Source organism: Acromyrmex echinatior, chromosome 2 (assembly GCF_024713525.1).
Source record: "Acromyrmex echinatior isolate Ae372 chromosome 2, ASM2471352v2, whole genome shotgun sequence".
NCBI classification, from domain to species: Eukaryota; Metazoa; Arthropoda; class Insecta; order Hymenoptera; family Formicidae; genus Acromyrmex; species Acromyrmex echinatior.
Window position 1 is genome coordinate 14,159,045 of NC_141853.1, and position 19,081 is coordinate 14,178,125.

General features: G+C 33.1%; 2 protein-coding genes and 1 non-coding gene across 7 annotated transcripts in view; 2 read left to right on the forward strand and 1 right to left on the reverse strand.

Annotated features, from left to right (window-relative positions):
- Positions 1–1,936: 1,936 nt before the first annotated feature.
- LOC105146735 (Ubiquitin carboxyl-terminal hydrolase 32) lies at positions 1,937–12,092 on the forward strand. 2 transcript variants are annotated; one of them, XM_011057196.2, is made up of 13 exons: positions 1,937–2,323; positions 3,478–3,710; positions 4,435–4,637; positions 4,745–5,004; positions 5,087–5,354; positions 5,433–6,166; positions 6,501–6,773; positions 7,732–7,989; positions 9,049–9,357; positions 9,656–9,873; positions 10,422–10,538; positions 10,633–10,751; positions 11,136–12,092. In XM_011057196.2, the coding sequence occupies exons 2-13, from the start codon at positions 3,502–3,504 to the stop codon at positions 11,306–11,308; spliced, it is 3,141 nt and encodes a 1,046-aa protein (XP_011055498.1). In that variant the 5' UTR covers positions 1,937–2,323; positions 3,478–3,501; the 3' UTR covers positions 11,309–12,092. The 2 variants fall into 2 exon arrangements, with proteins under 2 accessions (XP_011055498.1, XP_011055497.1); XM_011057195.2 differs by having other exon boundaries at positions 1,939–2,323; positions 4,724–5,004.
- LOC147910529 (Nuclear RNase P) lies at positions 8,633–8,920 on the forward strand. The gene has a single exon (XR_015544313.1).
- The window catches only part of Fstl5 (follistatin-like 5), a 40,664-nt gene continuing 33,660 nt past the window's right edge, over positions 12,078–19,081 (reverse strand). For all 4 annotated transcript variants that reach the window (XM_087403028.1, XM_087403026.1, XM_087403025.1 and 1 more), the window contains 9 exons: positions 18,921–19,044; positions 18,149–18,442; positions 17,772–17,893; positions 17,541–17,678; positions 17,239–17,454; positions 16,901–17,051; positions 16,587–16,787; positions 16,162–16,308; positions 12,078–15,694 (listed from right to left, as the gene is read on the reverse strand). In XM_087403028.1, coding sequence (XP_087259154.1) covers positions 15,465–15,694; positions 16,162–16,308; positions 16,587–16,787; positions 16,901–17,051; positions 17,239–17,454; positions 17,541–17,678; positions 17,772–17,893; positions 18,149–18,442; positions 18,921–19,044 — 1,623 coding nt within the window. In that variant the 3' untranslated portion in view covers positions 12,078–15,464. The remainder of the gene's footprint in view (positions 15,695–16,161; positions 16,309–16,586; positions 16,788–16,900; positions 17,052–17,238; positions 17,455–17,540; positions 17,679–17,771; positions 17,894–18,148; positions 18,443–18,920; positions 19,045–19,081) is intronic.

Consider the following 19,081-nt stretch of genomic DNA (forward strand, 5'->3'; position numbering starts at 1 on the left):
CTAAATCAATTAATTGATTTATTTTCAAAGCGAAAATGTTTGTTGATTTCTTTATCGCTTTTTTATTTTTACGAATTTGCGGTAAATTTTATTATTTTGATCGAGCTATATAAGAATAAATTTTTCTGAGCGAAAGAAATCGATCTGTGCACATTACATTTCATGTGCATACACGATACCCTGAGGGTGCGATTACATAGCGCGGTACGCACGAGAAATCTTTCCTCGTGCAAGAAAAGATTCAATACCAACTTCACGACGCGAAACAGGTTGATATTCACAATCGATTTTTACATTTAAGACTGTCTTAAGTACAATCTTAAGATGTCATAGCCTTAGGCTGGCGTCCCATGACGTGGAAATTTATAGCGGAACGAAATAGCGCAACTAATTATAACGCAGTCATTAATCTGCTTTCTTTTCTGCGATTGTAATTGGTCTCGCTGTTTCCGTTCCGCTGTAAATTTCTGCTCATGGGACGCTGGTCTTAAACGGGGAGCACAGACTCTTGCATAATGCATAAAAAATGTACCAATCAAAGTCCTTCGTTTCCTTCCTTTCCAATAAATAAAGAACTCTGATTGGATTTCTTATGTCTTATGTGCTTCCTGCTTTACGGTCAATGGTCTAGTTTCCACCGAGGGTTTAATCCGGATCAGAATGTAAGAACCAACCAACTACAGTTGAGTATTCCTCTGTTATAGTCAAACGACAGAGGAATGCTCGACTGTAGTTGGTTGGTTCTTACCGGATTAAATCCTTGGTGGAAACTAAGGCAGCCGTGATTGGATAATTTTCTTTATGCATATATTTATGAGGCTATACAAGTTGTGTGGAATGGCCCTAATGCCTGTTCTACAATAGGTAAGTCGTTAGTCGTAAGAAATTAGCCAATCACAGTTAAGTGTGAGAAGAATAATCGATTGTGATTGATTAATTTCTAACGGTTTATCACTTATGACTCTATTATAGAATAGGCTTTATACAATAGTTTATGTTGTTTACTCTTAAACGTAGAATATTATAAGATTTGTTCGCGTCGCATACAACATGTTTCGACATCCTACCATAGAGTTTGAATGAGTAGGAGCTACGGTTGGAAGAAGTAGGAGCATGTTGGAGCATGCGACGCGAATAAATATCTAATTTATATGTAGATGCACAACCCTGAAGCCTTATATTCTTCAGCACATATAAATAATTTTCGTATACAAAAATGATAGTTTCTCGATTGTGATTGGATTTCTATTTTTAGCCAATCAACAGGTTTGAAAAATTTGTCGTACGATAAAAAACGAATGCATGTAATATTGGCTTTAGATTAATTCTACAATGTGCTTTTTGTTTTCTGTTTTTTGCTGTTTGTCTCTTGTCTTATTGACCAAAAAGGCAAGAGACAAACAGAGACAAACAGCAAGAAACAAAGAGCACATTGTAGAATTAACCTTGGGGTGATATTTCATTGGATATGCGTTTTTGTCGCACGACAAATTTTTCAAGCTTGATGATTGGCTATGGGATAGAGAGATCCGAAGATCTCTCTATTCTGTTACACGTTTGTCGTATGACAAAAACGTACAAATAAAATAACTTACACGAAAAGACAGCAACATGATGCAGCTACTTGAATTCGCTATTTGGCTCTTTCTTTTTCTTTTTTTCTATATTCTTATGTCAAATATATCACTCATATATCTAAACTATCTTTCTTTTGCTATCCAGTTACTTCTTTTACGATACTTATGATCCGTCTAGACCTCATATTCTGTAACTCGTTAAGATAGTAACGACATCGTTGCGCAGATATTTTATAATATTTAAAAAACTGCGCAATGATGTCATTAAGGCTTAAACACAATAGGCAGAATAATGAGCCGTCCAATCAGAGCTCTGATTGGACGGCTCGTTATTCCCTGTTGCCTATGCTATTGTGTTTAAGCCTTTACTGTTTTAACGAATTACAGAATAGAGTACCAGGTAATTTTTTAGTTTTCCCATTTTGATACGTTGGCAATTGATGACAATTGATGATTCGGTGCGCCTGCTTGCAATGCTGTTTCACTTTCATGTGATGTTTGGCGATTCTGGCGCCGTCTCTTTCCCTTCCGGCCGATACCGTTTGTCGTCAAGCGGGGCCGCCATGATCGTTCCGGCAGTGTTGTGTAGACTCTCGAAATTCTTCGGCCATCAGGGATACGAAAACACGTCCATTTTCCAAAGCGCCGTAGACGGAGTTGCATCTCGCGCGCATCTACCGATCACGCTGTGCGCTGCAATGGCGGTGTAGACATCCTTGGGACGAGGGGCTCGCTTATCTCACGGTGTAAGTATTTTAATCTTGTTGCGATTTTTACGATCTCGTTTCATCTCATATATTGAACCGTGGTATCCAGGAGCGATCGGCGATGCCGACGACGACGTCGCTCGCGTGATGTACAGCGTTGTAAAGCTGTAACATGCGATCGCGACAAGACACTTTCAGCAACTTTCAGCTCGCTCTACCGTTCGATCGTACTTTCGAGAACTCGCGTTTATACTTCCATATTGAACGTATTCGCCAATTTCGCGCGTGTATTACGTCCGCCCATCGTGAAAAAAATCCACGTTGCATTGATAATCCTTGCTCGCCTATATGGTGCGATGCGTTTTGCGTTATCTGGGCGAAATTAGGGCGTATCAGGTTAGGACGATCAGAGTTGTGTGATTGGAAGCGGCGTGTTTTGCAAAATTTTTGTTTGCTCCTTCGTAGTCTTCCCGCGTGAGGATACGGAAGGAGCAAATCCGATGTAATCTGCGAGATCGATGAAAATGTGTCTCTCAATCGTAAGTTATGGTGTAGCAATGTAATCCGATCGAAATTGCGGTACTGATATTTTAGCTGTAAAACTTCCGTTAGAATGCTAATCTCTTTCCCGCCTTGTACAACAAACTGCAACAAACTACACGATGTCTTTATTGCCCTGCTTTTAGAAATATGAGTCGTTGAAATTGATTGGCAATTAAAAAAAATAAATAGTGTTTGTGTCATATATGTATGTGATTCAAGTGTAATATTATTACAAATGTCCCATAGAATAATTTTGGAATAGTTTTTTTGTATTTCATTATTATATATACAAATTTCAAGTATTACAATATTTTTTAGGGTAGTAAAATATATTTTTAAAGCAAAGTATAACAGCACAATGGAATAAAACATTAATTTTTCATGAACTAGATGAGGTATAACATACCCCAGCAAAATGAATTTCTATAACTTTCTAAAATACAATATATTGCACACATGTTGCTGATTTCATGCAACTGGAGAGTGCATTGTTACCAATCTTATTAAATTATTATATATTTATGAAATATAGTATGAGTATACATATATAGTATAAATATATCTACATATAATCCATGTTGATTTTCCATCTTGTTTGCAGAAGATTAATAATAAACAAGTAAGATTTAAAATTGTAATTATTATTTTAGACTACATTGTGGCTTGTTATCTGAATGGACAATAAGGTGGATGTCACGGAGGCTGAAAATATTTCAATGATTGGAACATCTGGAATTTTTCACTTGCCCGACGTACCAGAGATATCGGAGGCATTAGAATCAACTGGTCTTAGCCCTTTGACTTCTTCCTTAGATCAAGCTCTCACGCTACAAGAAGATAAGGCTCTTTCGTCCGAAGTTAATATGGGCATTGAAGATACATGGTAAAAATATATCTTTTCTAATTTGAGAATAATTTGTCCAATTGTATCAATAATACCAATATCTTTTTGAAATATGCAAATATATAAATAATTATTAAATATTATTTACATGACGGTAAAGATATCTCGCAATAAGAATCACGTGATTTAACAGAGGCTGTGCATTGCTCATACCTAATAATAATCACCGAGTGATATATTAAGCTAGACAGTGTTCAAGCTGACCAAGCCATTATCCTGTTCATTAAGTGATTGAACATGATTGGATTTTATAGATTAAACTCAATCAATTGCATTATTCAGTGAATAGGCTAGCTGCTTCAGCTAGGCAAATGATAGTGGGTGACATAGCAGTCAGTTTAAACTATTTTTATCACAATTCGATGTTGTCTTTGTTGTATTAGAAAATTCATTGCTTGTACAATTTAAACTTTCTACAAATCAGACAATGTATTGTGTAAATAATATTTGATTAATGTAAATAGATTTTACATAATGTAAATAGATTTTTTAGTGATTTACTACTTATAAATTTTATAGTGATTTCTACAAATTGTGTGTGTCTTGTTTGTATATATCTGATTGATTTCATCTTTAATTAACAATAAATTAATTAAAGACTTCTTTACTTAAAAACAAAAATAAGTAATAAAATATATATCACTAGGCATTGGATGCCCAGCTTAATGCCTATCTTTAATTGCTTCTTGCATCATCTTCTTAGGACTGAAGCAAACAGTTCAACATCAGACTATGCGATTCCTCTTCCTCCACCACCCGGATTAAATGATTTCACAGATATGGGTGCCGATCCTATTGGTGATTCTGGAACCGGTATAGAACACGGTCCATTTCTGCCACCAGGTACACCAACACTTAACAATATCTTTGCAGAGGCTGGAGATTCCCACGATGATTCGCCAATGGGTGAGTGTCTGCATATAACGTAATGTTTGGAATATAAATCTTATGATGATGCACGATATATTTTTATCCTTTATAAATATTTTCAGAAGTAGTTGTTCTGCCTGCAGGCGTCTGTGGACTTCGTAATTTGGGTAATACCTGTTTTATGGCAGCTGGATTACAATGTTTGACCGCGACTCCTCCTGTCCTACGACATTTCTTGGATTTACAGCAGAGAGGAGAGAAACTGCCTCCACCTGGGTCACTAATGGCACACTTCAGTGTACTTCTTGGGAAAATGTGGTCTGGGAGATATAGCGTACTCAGACCAACAGAATTTAAGCAAACTTTAGGTGCTTATCATTCACAATTCAAGGATTATAGGCAAGTAAGTGTATAATTGTTAATATATATTCTAATCAACTATTTATTAATTATTATTTAGTATAAGATTGTATCATATTTAATAGCATGACTGTCAAGAATTTCTGGCGCTTCTGTTGGATTCCCTCCACGAACAAATGAATATGGCAAAGTGTGCCAAGAATTGTCAAGTTCCATTATCTACGAGCACTGCCAATTCTTTTAATTCTATTGAAAATTCAAATGGAAAGACCCTTTCCCCTGTCACTGCCACAGCTAACTCAATTTATCATTCAGATTTTTTGGAAATGTATGAACGTTTGTCATCAGAATATCCAAATAGTCCAAATGTGACTATGGCTGGTTCACCAAGAGGTAGGAAATTTATACAATGTAGAATGTTACATCTTTTAGATGTTGTCTTTTGAATGTCATTTCTTGATGTTTTATAAGAGTTTGATTCGTCAATTGGAGAGCTCGATAGTATCACGAATTCACCGAGAGATTCACCGTTAAATGGTGAAGATGATGAGGAGACGCTAGATTCAGATGAAACCATTGAGGCAAGATCGAGCACCTTCATTCACAACAAAGTGAACGAGGAAGGCGCAAATGAAGTTACTTCGACACGATCCTTGAGATTAGACACGTTAATTGAATTGTCAAAAAGCGTGCCTCAGTATGGCAGTTTATATGATATCCATAAAGAGGCTAAGACGAGTAATGCCAATTTCTTAGTAACACAACAAGAGTGTAATAATGAAATTCATTACGACTCGCAGAAGTTTCCTAAGGATAATGTCCGCAGGATGCCGTTAGATAATTCGAATCTTATGGAGAATCATGATTTTGATAATAAGAGCGTTAGTATCAAACGCATAAAGGAGGTAAATGTCCAGAAAGTCAATGGTAGTCTTGATCCCGCATCAACTGGTTCTGACATAGAGTACGATAGCGGTCTCGAAAAGTGTAACGTGAAACGCATGAGATTAGACGATCAAGAGAAGAATCATAAGCATGATAGTCTTGGCAGTGAAAGCACTCAATGCTCGCGGATTCTACAGAATTATGGAAATGGCGCTATCGCTGCACAGGATGAGCTTGAGGCGGATAAGCACTGGGCGAAGCACTTGCGATCAAATAGAAGTATCATTGTTGATACTTTTCAAGGCCAGTTTAAGAGCATGGTAAGAACTTTGCTGATATCGTTTGCTTATATGTGGAGATTATACGTTGGAATTGATATCAAATATCGTTGGTATTTATTGTAAAAATCTCCTATATTAAATCACAGTAATTTTATGTCTTGCTTTGAAATAAAGAAGCAGGATTTAATCTACTTTTACAATTTATAATTGTCTACATAAAATGTATAATATGTATATTATTATAAGCGAAGTTTTTAAAGTCAATCAGTTTTTTTTTTATTTAGAATAAGTTTTTATTTAGTTGTAATTTGAGATAGTTTTTGAGAATACTATCTGTGATGCACCGAATATTTACGATTTAAATATGTTGTAGGTTGTGTGTTCAGTTTGTAACCACATTTCTGTTACATACGAACCTTTTATGTATTTATCGGTACCGCTACCTCATGCCATGGAGAGGCAATTGAATGTCACTTATGTTCCTGCGAACGGTGACCAACCTATGAGGTGTGTTATTTCCTTAAATAAGCAGTCTCGAATTGGGAAATTGAAAGAGGAATTGTTGAAAACGCTTGGTAAAGAAGATATCTCTGTAACAAATATTGCACTTGCAGAAGTGTTAGAGAATCACATAGCGAAGATTTTGGTAGGTACGAACACATATTTGTTTTCTTACATTATTAAAATATAAACTTGTTTTAATGAAGGTTTTTTTGTAATTGCTTGCTTTGTAAATATATTTAACAAAAATGTATCACATAAATCGCAGTACTAACGATAAATTGATCGATGATTTTGTTTAATATATAGATTTGTACATAGATTTGTATAATATATAGATATAAAAGTCTTTTAGTAGCAACGCTATTTTATAAGAATTTATGTTATCGATAAAAAATTTTATATAAAGATTGACTTGCGCTCGTTAAAGAAATCTAAATAAAGATAGTCAAGCCAGTACAGCTATAAATAGGCTTGTATTGTTACAAGCAACAGTCAACAATCAACACTTGTATGTCGGTTGAAGAGTAAGAGTGGAAACATTCCAATGTTTACGACACTGTGGAATATACACTATCATAGGCACGGACGTCTGTATTTACCGGCTCGTATTGGTCTGTGACTATCCTTATTTAAATTATAATTCTGGTAAGAATGAATCTAGGTCTTAATTATCGCTTTGCTTAATCAAGCTTTATACAAATCGAGAGATATCAGGCTGTTAAGAAATAATTGGAGAGTTAAGAAGGTGGTATGTCGATTAGGATCGATTATCGCCGATACTACCCTCCTAAAGAAATTCTATGGAAGAACATTCTCGTAACGTGAAAACGTAGTTACGGGGCTACATTTCATCGTACAGGCTCAACACAGTCTTCTCTTTATTTTCTATCTGTATCTTCTCTCTCTCTCTCTCTCTCTCTCTCTCTCTCTCTCTCGTTATGATTTCACCAACGCTGTCGGTTTCTTATTGTTGTTGCTTTTTGACTATATTATTTTCCCCTTGCACCGTAGGTTTCGGGAATTACTTGCTTGCTGTAGCTTATCGTACTTAGGCGGAAACATCACTCTGTTGGATTCTACATCAAGGTTTTAAATTTAAGGACGACAATACACTCTTGAGACACGTCAATGATACGAATCGATCGATATACGCCTTTGAACTGACGGAACCTCCCGATGCGTATACTTCGGTGTCTGACGGCGGTGGGGACCGTCCAACGGAGATGGATTCTTGCCAAAGATGTACAATCTCGGGCGAGGAAGTGCCGTGCATGATATGTCTTGAGGAATTGGATGGCGATTTGAAGAGGCACAGCGGAAACAACTGTAACTTCATCATGTGCGATCCATGCATCGAGGTGAGAGTTTATCTAGAGACCCTCTTAATCAGAATCATGAAATAACATCTCTAATTTCGATTAGTTTTTTTTTTAGTATCATATCATTTTTTAAAACAAATAATACGTCTATATGCACTACCATAGTCATATCATTTTACATGAGAACGACTATTCACAATTATATATATATATATATATATATATATATATATATATATAAATATTCAAAAATGTCGTTACCGACTTATGATTCTTATTTCACGACTTTGATTAGAGGGTCTCTCTCTAAGTTTACCATATTGTTCAAATATAACAAAAAATTTTTTGTATTGAAAATTTTCTGTTAAATTAAATCCTTATATTTAATCGATATATTTTTATCATATTTGATTGCAATTTTAATTGTCATTAATTGGTGGGATAAAGAGTATGCTTTCTGTGCTAAAAATCTGGGTTTGTAGCTCACCTAAAATATCAAATTTTATTTGACTTTAATCTTTCGGAAGGCAATAGCAAACCAGAATATCTTTGCCATGAGAACCTCTTTTAATAAGCTGTTCGAAACCGGCGTCAAAAGTGTAGTTTCCATGTACTTGCAAAAAGGTCATCTTTAACAAGAGGCAGACAGTGAACGAACATTCATCCCAATGATGAAAAGACGGCAGTGCCAATCTAGTGGAAGGGGTGTACAAACGAGGCATACATTGTCATTATTTTCACCTCGGGAAGGTCTGAGATAAGATTGTTAAACGTTCTAGCCGGACGGCATCATAATGATGCGTACGAGAACCAGAAATAGCTTTGCGTTTTTCAAAATGCTGAGGACGCTTTTTTAAAGCAGAGGCGACTGGAAACGTGAAGTTGAAATCTCGTATAATCCGCAAGTTCAGTCTAATCCACAAGCCTGGTAGTCATACCTGGAACTCAATTCAGACTAATCTGATGCTGCCGTTGAATCTGAGGGCTATCTTATCAAATTTTTATCTTGTTTTAATAGAAACAAAGCTTTGGCTAACATACAAAAGTATTATGCAAATTGAAATCATTTCAAATAAAATCCAAGTTTTTACTTTACAGAATTATTTCAAAAATCAAACGGAGCCCCAAATGTGTCCAATGTGTTCCACATACATGACAGCCTCATCGTTTACAAAAATAGATCAAACTGGTCGACCCAGGCCCACTGTACGTATTCTGAACGTACCTTTGATATTGAGGCACGATACGACAAACGAAACGACGAATAATCGCAAAGGTACAAAGCTTTTTGGTTATCCGCATTTGATACGACTCCCATCAAGAGTGAACGCACGGGATTTGTATGATATCATCAAGAGGAATGTACCACATGAAGGACACTATACAATTCATTTCGTTGATGGACAGGTGAGATAATTTAATATAAAAAATGTATAACTTTTTGCATTAAAGCCATACTAAATTAAAACAAATTTGTAGTGCATTGTGTACGATTGATTGTCATAATCAATATACTGATACAATATAAACTGAATTATATAAAACGATTACTTAAAAAGAATTACATAAAAAGATTGTTACTGAAATAATTTGTTTCAAAACAATAGTCAAAATTGTATAATTATTAATATATTCAAATATTCTAACACAAATCTAAATTATTAATACATGTTATATTAATGTACAAAAATATTTTTTCTTATAGGGTCATCATTGTTCACGATGTATGTATACGGCGCATTGTACGGGATGTAGTGTACCTGAGACGGGAATGGTTGCGCTACAGAATGGCGATACGCTTGCGGTTCGTTATACCGAATATGTTCCTAAGATTCTACATCCTATTGATCACGTTAGCGTCAGTAAGCAACGGCCGCATCATCCACTGTCCCTTTATGATTGCCTTCAAGCATTTAGTCAGAGGTAATTGATTTCTATGAGTTATTTCAGTTTTGTTAGTAGAGGTATTTTCTCTTGTGAGAAATAAACATAAATATTTTATAGGGTGTTAAAAAACGATTTAGTATTTATATGATATAGATACATTGTATACTGAGTAAAAAAAGTCTTAGTTGAACATATGTCTAAAACTCAATTGTTTCTAAGATATAAACAATTTTATTTGTTTGTATCATAATTGATTTATTGACTTTACGTGTGGTATGCGACGTGAAGATTTACAGTATTTGCAAACCGCACTCTGAATGTACTGATTCTATAGAGATATTCTGGCGATTAGATGTTGTTTCTTTTATTTTCATTCTTACGTAAAAATGAAAATAAGAGAAACAATCTCCAATGATCTGACATTGGTGACGCCACTCAATGTCAAACTGATATCAGATCAGTAAAGAGATCTTTTTAAATCCTACAACTTTGTTGAAACGTTTTTACAATAAACCTGAGATAATTAGCCGTTCCGGGACTTTTGACCTCATATATTTAATATCATTTTAATAATTTTTTTTTAGCGAAACTTTAGATGAACATAATCCTTGGTTTTGTCCGAAATGTGAATCTAACCAATGTGCCACAAAAACGCTTACGGTACATCGATATCCTAAGTTCCTCATTGTATATCTTAAACGGTATGTAATATTCATTGTGTACAAATGCTTTACAGATTGATGTTACAAATGTCTTATTAATCATGGATAGCTAATGCATTATTTTGGGTGATAGATTTGTGTTTTATGAATGTGCGAGTATGAAGTTAGATGACAAGGTCACATTCCCTTTGGTGGGTCTAAGTGTAGGACGCCACCTTTATGATCTCTATGCCTGCGTATGCCACTTTGGAGGTATGTAAATTTAAGAGAAAAATTTTCTTTTTAAATTTTATCATTTTAAAAAGAATTTATTATAAGAAAATCAGAAATAGAGTTTTATTGTACATATATGTTTTTAAACATAGAAAGAATTGAATAGAAAAAATTGTTGTAGTTATTAATACAGGAGCATCAATAGGATAAAACAATGAAAACGTGTTGTATTATTGGCCATTATTTTAGCATCCATCTTCTTAAACAAAAATTTTTAATATCTCTAAAAATTTGTTTAATGGATGCTGTACTTTGAATACTTTTTATATTTTAAAATTAAATATCTTTCCAAAAATAATTGAAATGTATTTAGAGGTACATTATAAGTTGATGAATTTTGTTACATGTCAAATGTAATTTTAGGTGTATCAGCGGGCCATTATACAGCGTATGCGAAGAATCCTCGTACGGACGTATGGTATTATTACAACGATGAGATTACGAGCAGACAGAAGCCACAAGACGAGGATTTTAGCAATGCATACATATTGTTTTATAGTCGACAAGGGACCAACTTGAAACCGTGCAATATATAACAAGTGGTATATTTATCTTGATAGCCGATAGAACAAGTCGAGCAGTTAAAGAAGGAACGAACAGAGCTGGTGATAAAAGGATGGACTGTGGCAAAAGGGGGAATTGATATTTGCGTTCTTCCACGTGTATTCACTGCGAAAGTTGTTCGCATACTTTTGCAACATTTCCTTTATCTATTTTGTTGCGCTTTTGTCCCCCGCGCATCCATCTCCCTTTCTCCTGCCTCTGCTAGGATGTCTTTAAAAGTGCAATGGAAGGCGTACTTCATGCACGCGTCGATTTACGCTCAGTTACGTGAAATATTGATAGCTATCGCCATGCGCGTTTCTTTCGTGATTTGTTATACGATTTCTCGATGAAAGCCAGCGGTGTTTTCGCAATCGGTACTTGCCGGTAGCGTTTACATTAGCGCAACTTAGGCCTGATCTATTTCGCGGATACTGTGAAAACTGAGCATATTTGTATTGAGCATATATTATAAACGTATGTCGAATTTGTACAGTAGATGGTTAAATGTAGTTCTCGAGAATTCTAAACACGTAATTTATTAGTGAATAAAGATTGACATGTCATACTTGAAATCAAACTTGAATTACTGCACACTCGCCAAAGGCGGGACGTCACGCTTCGCCATGCTTTCTTCTTTATCTGAGCAGAGGAGCGGGAGGATATACGCTTACCAATAACAAAGTGTTGCGCTTATCCGATATTCCTTCGTTATTCAAGTGAAAGAACAAGAGGATTGTAAAGCGAAACAGAATATACACATTTTATAAAACGCAATTACGTTCATGGGTTATTTATTAAATTAGTTATATGTATATATCGCAATTTTATTAAAAGACACTAATCGCAGTTCAACATGCTCGTATTAGCACAGCAGTGGTGTAATACTGTTTTACGCACATTTTTAAATTGTTATAAATTATTATAATACGCTACATTATGACGCGTATAGGCAACTATAGAATCGGCTCTCGACATTTCTGTTTGTCAAATGTTGTAAAACCGACTCGAAGTTTCTCGATACTTTCTGTAGTATAAAAGAATACTATTGCCGTTGCGCGCTAACAATTTCCTCCGAATCTAACAATTCTGGCTTTTTTATTCTTGTAACAATTTATCTGAATGCACAAATAGGGCACCTACTAACATAGAAGTGTCCTACGATTTTGATCAACTTTCAATATATTGCATTTTAGATCAAAATAAGGGACACAATTTTTTTATACGTGTCCTTTATATTCTGATTTAGAGAACACGACATAAATATTAAAAGTTATTAAAATCGGAGAGGAACACTTTTACGTATCTCGTAAGATTATTACATAATCTTACTAAAATACGTATGAAATATTCAGAAATAATAAAAATACAAGTTTTTATTTAATATTCTGCCAATTTTTCTGCTTTATATATATATATAAAATGTTTTTTTTATGTATTATACTAGCGAATGTTTGGATATCCATATATTTGTCTCTTTTGACATTACGACAGTGACATCTATTGAACTGTATAAAATCTGCAGTGGCTAATATTGTGTAATTCGACAATCGATAATACAGAGTAATTTAATGTTGACAGAGGTATTATTTCTTCCAAATTGATAATGTAGAGCATATCAGTAATACAGATTTCATAGAGCTATATAAGGAAGATTGTTACTATATTAAGGTTGTGTTCCAAAATTTACTACTAATGCTGAAAATATATAGTGTACATAAATTATAGATTTTCAACACTAGTAAATTTTGGAACACAGCCTACAGCTACAAAACAAATGAGATGGTTGTCTTTTTTTTTAAACCTATATTAATAAAAGACATTATGAAAATGTTCTTTTGATCATTAAAATCATTTTATCGAATAAGATAATTTATGCAAAGCAAGCAATACTACGCTTTTATATAATTTATGTACGCAGTAATACATTCAATTGAATTCGGTATTTTCTTGTAGGGTATCAGCGAATGATCTTTTAGCACTAAACCACATAATATTTCGTTATTTTCGTGATTATATAAAGTGTGTATAGTCTAAATATATTTTTTTCTAAAACTGAGAATGTGATAATATTTTAATCATTGTGTACAGTTATATTATTATTATTATACAGGCATAGATTAAAGCAGTTATTTATACTCTAACAGTTCCTCTTTCATTATTAATCTCAACTTTCATGCTATGTTTTTAGTAAATAATTAAATATGACGAAACAATTTGTATTTATAAAAAAATTCCTTAAATGATTTATGTAATAGAATATTCCTACTTCCCTCTTAAATGGCCGTTCTTACTGATGCATTTGTCCCATTCAACATATACACTTATGCTACAATTAATAATAGCTTGCTTACACTTTATATTACGTTTACGTTATGTATAGCTTAATATTATTCTCTTTGTTCCTTTATTATGGCCGTTCTTTCGTCGTTTGTTTTTCTGTTTTTCACCACTTGTTATTCTCATGCATTCGATGTTACGATATAATTTCTTCATCTTCTCTAGATAAACATTCTCAGTGAATATATATCTATCTTTGACTTTATCCAGGTCAAAGATTGAAATTGATACATTTGAATTTTTATATTTCAATTAGACCCAGCTAACGCTAAATATTCCTGAAATATTCATAAAAGGTTTCTAAAATCCCCAAAAAACATTCCAAAAATATTCTGGAATATTCCGAAATATTTAAGGAATGTAAAAGCAACATTCAAATAGCGGTTAAAAATTCTATTTTATTATTTTATTTTATATATCGTTATTTATTCCGAGAATGTTTCGCAAAATTTTAATTTTTTCAGAAATTCTAGATTCGATCGTCTCTCGATTAGTTTTAAACTAAATTTTGCTTTGAAAAATACACTTCACACTTTCATCTTGGAGTCCAATTTTGGATCTTACTTTATAGGCATTTTTTTTTAAGTATCCACAGAAGTCATAAATAACGATACCTGGGAAAGTTTCTGCAACCTGTATAAAACCGAAAAATGAAGCTTAATGATGCGTAGAAAATTATTCTGCATCCGCTGGAGTCGGTTTAAATATGTACGCGATGCAGAGCCCACAGGAGCCGTATAAAGTAAAGTGGGACGAGCATATATTAAGTAAAGCAAAATTTAAAATTTTATATGTGGCGTACTTTTTGTATTAATGAAAGGATAAAGTTGCTTTAGAACTGCATAAGATCTAGCGATACAATCGCAGGAGCCCAGCGGAGAGCATCCTCCATTTACTAATATTCTAAATCATATATTCTGTGATGATTCTTTCACTGTATCGAAATATTCGACACATTGGGAATACGAATCGAACTTTCTATGAATATTTAGCCATTAGCTGGATTAGATAGATGCTTTACATCAATTATTATTTTTTTAAATTGCAAAAAAATAATTTTCAAGTGTCTTTGACATTGAAATCTGATTTTATCTACTATACATTTGTTTAAATCGGATTAAACTATTATTTCTGACATTGTGACTGCTTGCCAATGAAAGATATAATAACGGTGTAATTTATAAACAATATTTAACAATTTGGCAGTTGACATTTGATATGTATCGATAACAATTTACATCACAATTCTTAAATTATGAGACTATTGTCATAATTCTTTTCATAGACAAAAATATGTGAGTTTTATTAAATTATTTTGTATTATTTTGACAATATCTATATATAATACTTAAAAAATATTAATAATAGTTTTGCCTACAAAATTTTGTTATTATTTTCCATAAGTTCTTTTTCATTTTTTTATTTTAGTTAATATTTTATTAACACATAATTAAATAATTTAATCTAATCAATATGATTATTAATATAGATTGCAATATAAAGTAATTAATTTGATATATTACTTATTATCTACCATTGATACTATGTCGCTACATGGGCTTCTGGACATTGCTTTGAGATAACGTTGTTTTTTTTCAATTAGCGATGCAATCGCAATGTAAGATATTTATTTATAAAAAATAATTATCTAGGGAAGATGAAAGTATTTATCGTATGGTTTATTTCTCTATGTTACCTTTAATTTCATCTAAAGTTTTTCAATATAATTGGCTTTGGTACCCGCTTGGATCTCTATGTTCAATTTATATACGTACGTCTCATATTGTCATCGTCACGAAGCTACATTCATTAACGCAACGAAACAGTAAACCAAACAATCGCGCCGGGATGTATAAGGCCACCAATCTCACAATTCACCGTACGGGTCTCCCCATTGAGAACAAAGAGCGCCTGGTTAGAGGGGCTTACCATATATCGACCAAATATACCGCTTTGTATTATCGGTCTATTCGGATTACCCCATTTAGTGAGATGTGGTGGTGTTGCTTTTCCCACGCCTGTTATCATTTCCACTTTTCCTGGAAAGACAAATATATGTGTTATTAGTTCCTGTTTTGTAATTTTAATGTGAAAAGTTTATTCTGTAAAAATTTTGAGAAAAAAATATAATGAAATTTTAAAGAAAATGTTTTTAAATAAAAAAATGTATATGTAAAGTTTTTTGAAGCAAAATTTTAATAAGAAAATAATATTTTTGTCAATTTTAGGTTAGACCCAACTTTTTCTTTAAAGAATATCGAATTATCAACAATTCAAAAGATTAAATAGATAATAAAACTACTATTTGAAATATTTTTACAATTAATCTTACTAATATAATATAGTTTGATAGAAAATTTTTAATGATATTTGATATAATATCAATTGCATGATTTAATTATTCGCAAAAAAATGAAACAAATCGGATTATAACTTATAAGTTCTTTTTTTTAATAATAAAAATAAAAATTTATTTAATTTAAATAAAGCATAAAAATAAGCTTACCCGTAGTTAAATCGAGGAAAAGGATATCTTCTTTGTCTGTCGATGAAGCGTATATGTCGTAACTATGTGTTGTTTGCGATGGATAGAAGGCAATGTCACTGATATTTAAAGTCGTTTTCACATCAAAAGCGAATTTTAGTCCGCTTGCTGAAAAAAATGTATGCAATATACATATATTTATGTAATTTGAATAATTTCTCAATCGTTATTCATTATTTCAAAATTTAAAATTTAGCAAAATTTAAATCTTAGCATTTAACGAATCAAAAAAGCATCTAATGTAAATAAATAGTCTTTAATAATATTGCATTAGCATACTTATTTGAAAACATCTCATTTTATATCTTTACAGTGAAAATGCAAAAAGTGAAGTGTATATATATATATATATATATATATATATATATATATAAAATATATATTACGTAATATCTCCTGCACCACAAGAGTGACACCAGTATTCTGTTTGTCGAGAGTAACCAGATATCTGGAATCAGGAGAAATCGCTGGTTTTCCCAGGATGCTCGGTTTATGAGCGAGAACGCTATCAGTGAGATAATCTAATAGCACTTGACCAGTCGGTCGACCAGTAATTGGCTCTTCGCATTCCAGTATCACAAAACCGTCTGAAAATAAAATTTTATTGCATTCTGGCTGAATAGGAAGTTGAAAAAAGAATTGGAAGTTACGTGACTAAACAAAAATGAAAAAAATACCGAAATATTGAGAAATATATTACAAAGATCGGAGAATTCCATGCTTGTTGGTACGCAGTTATAGCTGGCCAAGTTCACAGTACGAGTGTATCTCATGTTGACCAGATCGAGCTTGTACATCCCATGCTGATTCTTATGGGTCACATAGCCGTATTTGAATATGTGTTTTGTATCCTAAGAAATAAAAGTTTTTGAAAAATTTTTAAAAAGTAATATAGATAATATAATTACTCATACAATTTTTTTGTAATAATTGATAATATAAGCCAAATTGATTAAATAACATATAGGTCAAAAGATTTATTTTTAGTTTTAAAATTGTATAGTTTGCGATATCGAAAGAAAAAGACGATAAACATACTCGCTGCTGTGGAATATACAGGCCTTTCACGAGATCGAATTGCGCATCAATAGGTTCTGGTCGCATTGTATGATGTTTTTTTCGCTGAGCAGCTTCCTTGATTATTTGCACGGTTTTGATACCGACATCTATTTCACTTCTCCAGTTTAATATCCAGACATAGTCAAGATTTTGTACGTACCATAAATCCACCGGATTTTTGTCTGTAGCCACTACCTGAGAAATTAATTGAAATTATTTAAAATTATTTATAGTATTCTAAATATTTTCGATCTTATAATGAAAGACAAAACGATGTGTACATCAATTATCATCATCTGTACTTCGCTGATCACAAGTACGCGGTTTTTATCCGGTTGACTAACGTATACATATCTATCAGCAACATTAATAGCACGGCCCCAAGAACACGGAACATTTTTAGATCCGCAGACGTATTCCTAAAAATGTGTAAAGAATACGATGATAAGATCATTGAGAAAGAAAAGAGTAGAAAAAAGAGAGAGGAAGGAATATATTTTTTTAACTCGCACCTGAGTACCAGGTATAATGTCTGTGGAATGAATTTCGTGTAGCGCGTGACACGTAGATGGCTCATATACTAAAATACCCCACTCATGAAAAGATAAAAATCTGCGTTCTTCGTCCGTCGCAACTGGATACAACATTTCAATATTAAAGACACAATAATGTAATGAATAAAATTATGATAGTACTTAAAGTTACAACTAATTGGTGCTAATAATGATGCGAATAATAAAATATTTCTCTATTATATTAAAAATAATATATTTATATCATATAATATTTATATTATATATTATATAATATTTTCTTAATTAAACATATTTGTATAATGGTTTAATACTACGAGTTCTCATCTCACAGCAAGAAGTTGCCCTTTACTCACTCGGTGTAGGTTGCTCCTGAATCACTAAACTGCTGATGTCTCTCGTTAGTCCCCCAGCGCTGGTCGCTTCACACATGTAAGCCCCAGTGTCGGCATAATCGACCTTCCTGATTAGCAATTTAGTACCGTTCCCGATCACTTCGTACTTGTCTGGCTGATCCTCGCTCAGGGGTTTGTCGTTCTTCAGCCATCGTACACGTGGGAGAGGCTCACCTATCACATGGCACCTCATCTTCGCCGTTCCCTTTGGTCGTTTGGATTGGAATTGTGGTGTCACCCTGACCTCGGGTACAGCTAAGAAATATTATTCGCGATTATTTTTTAACCTGGTTTTATTTTTTTTAATTTGTTGGTATGTATTTTATTATGTTTCAAAATGATATTTTCTCCAACTTTTTAATATATCTGATAATAATTAAAGAAAAAAATACGTCTTTATGATATATATTTGTAAAAATTATTCATTTTTTATTTATGTTAATGTTTTCGTGAAAAATAAATTTAATTCAAATTTGTTAAACGATTTGTAGATAAAAGGAATGGCTCTGGTAAGTTTAAAATACATAATAAGTTTGGAATATATAAAGGAATAATTAGTCCTGATACACATAAATTATTATAGAACGTGTAAGCTGAAATTTTAATTATACATATAGTCAATTATATAATATGTAAATGAAAAATTTTTCGTTTTCCAAGTAGGATCAAAATTTATTTAATCCAAATCTTACCATAATTTATATTATTCCGTTTGAAGCATAGATATACTTACTATATATGGTGAGCATGTGAGTTTGCACCACGTCCTGGTTCCTAAGAGCGTGGCATGTGTAATTACCAGCATGTTCCAACTGCACGTTTGTCAGATAAAGACTACCGTCGTTGAGAACGCGAATCTACACAGTATATATTTGCGTTGCTTTAATTCTCTCG

Excerpts from the sequence above, each read along its gene's own strand:
- LOC105146735 (XM_011057195.2), top strand. The coding sequence starts at position 3,502 with ATGGACAATAAGGTGGATGTCACGGAGGCTGAAAATATTTCAATGATT. Across the intron at positions 5,355-5,432 it reads TATGGCTGGTTCACCAAGAG|AGTTTGATTCGTCAATTGGA; the intron begins GTAGGAAATTTA and ends ATGTTTTATAAG. Across the intron at positions 9,874-10,421 it reads CTTCAAGCATTTAGTCAGAG|CGAAACTTTAGATGAACATA; the intron begins GTAATTGATTTC and ends ATTTTTTTTTAG.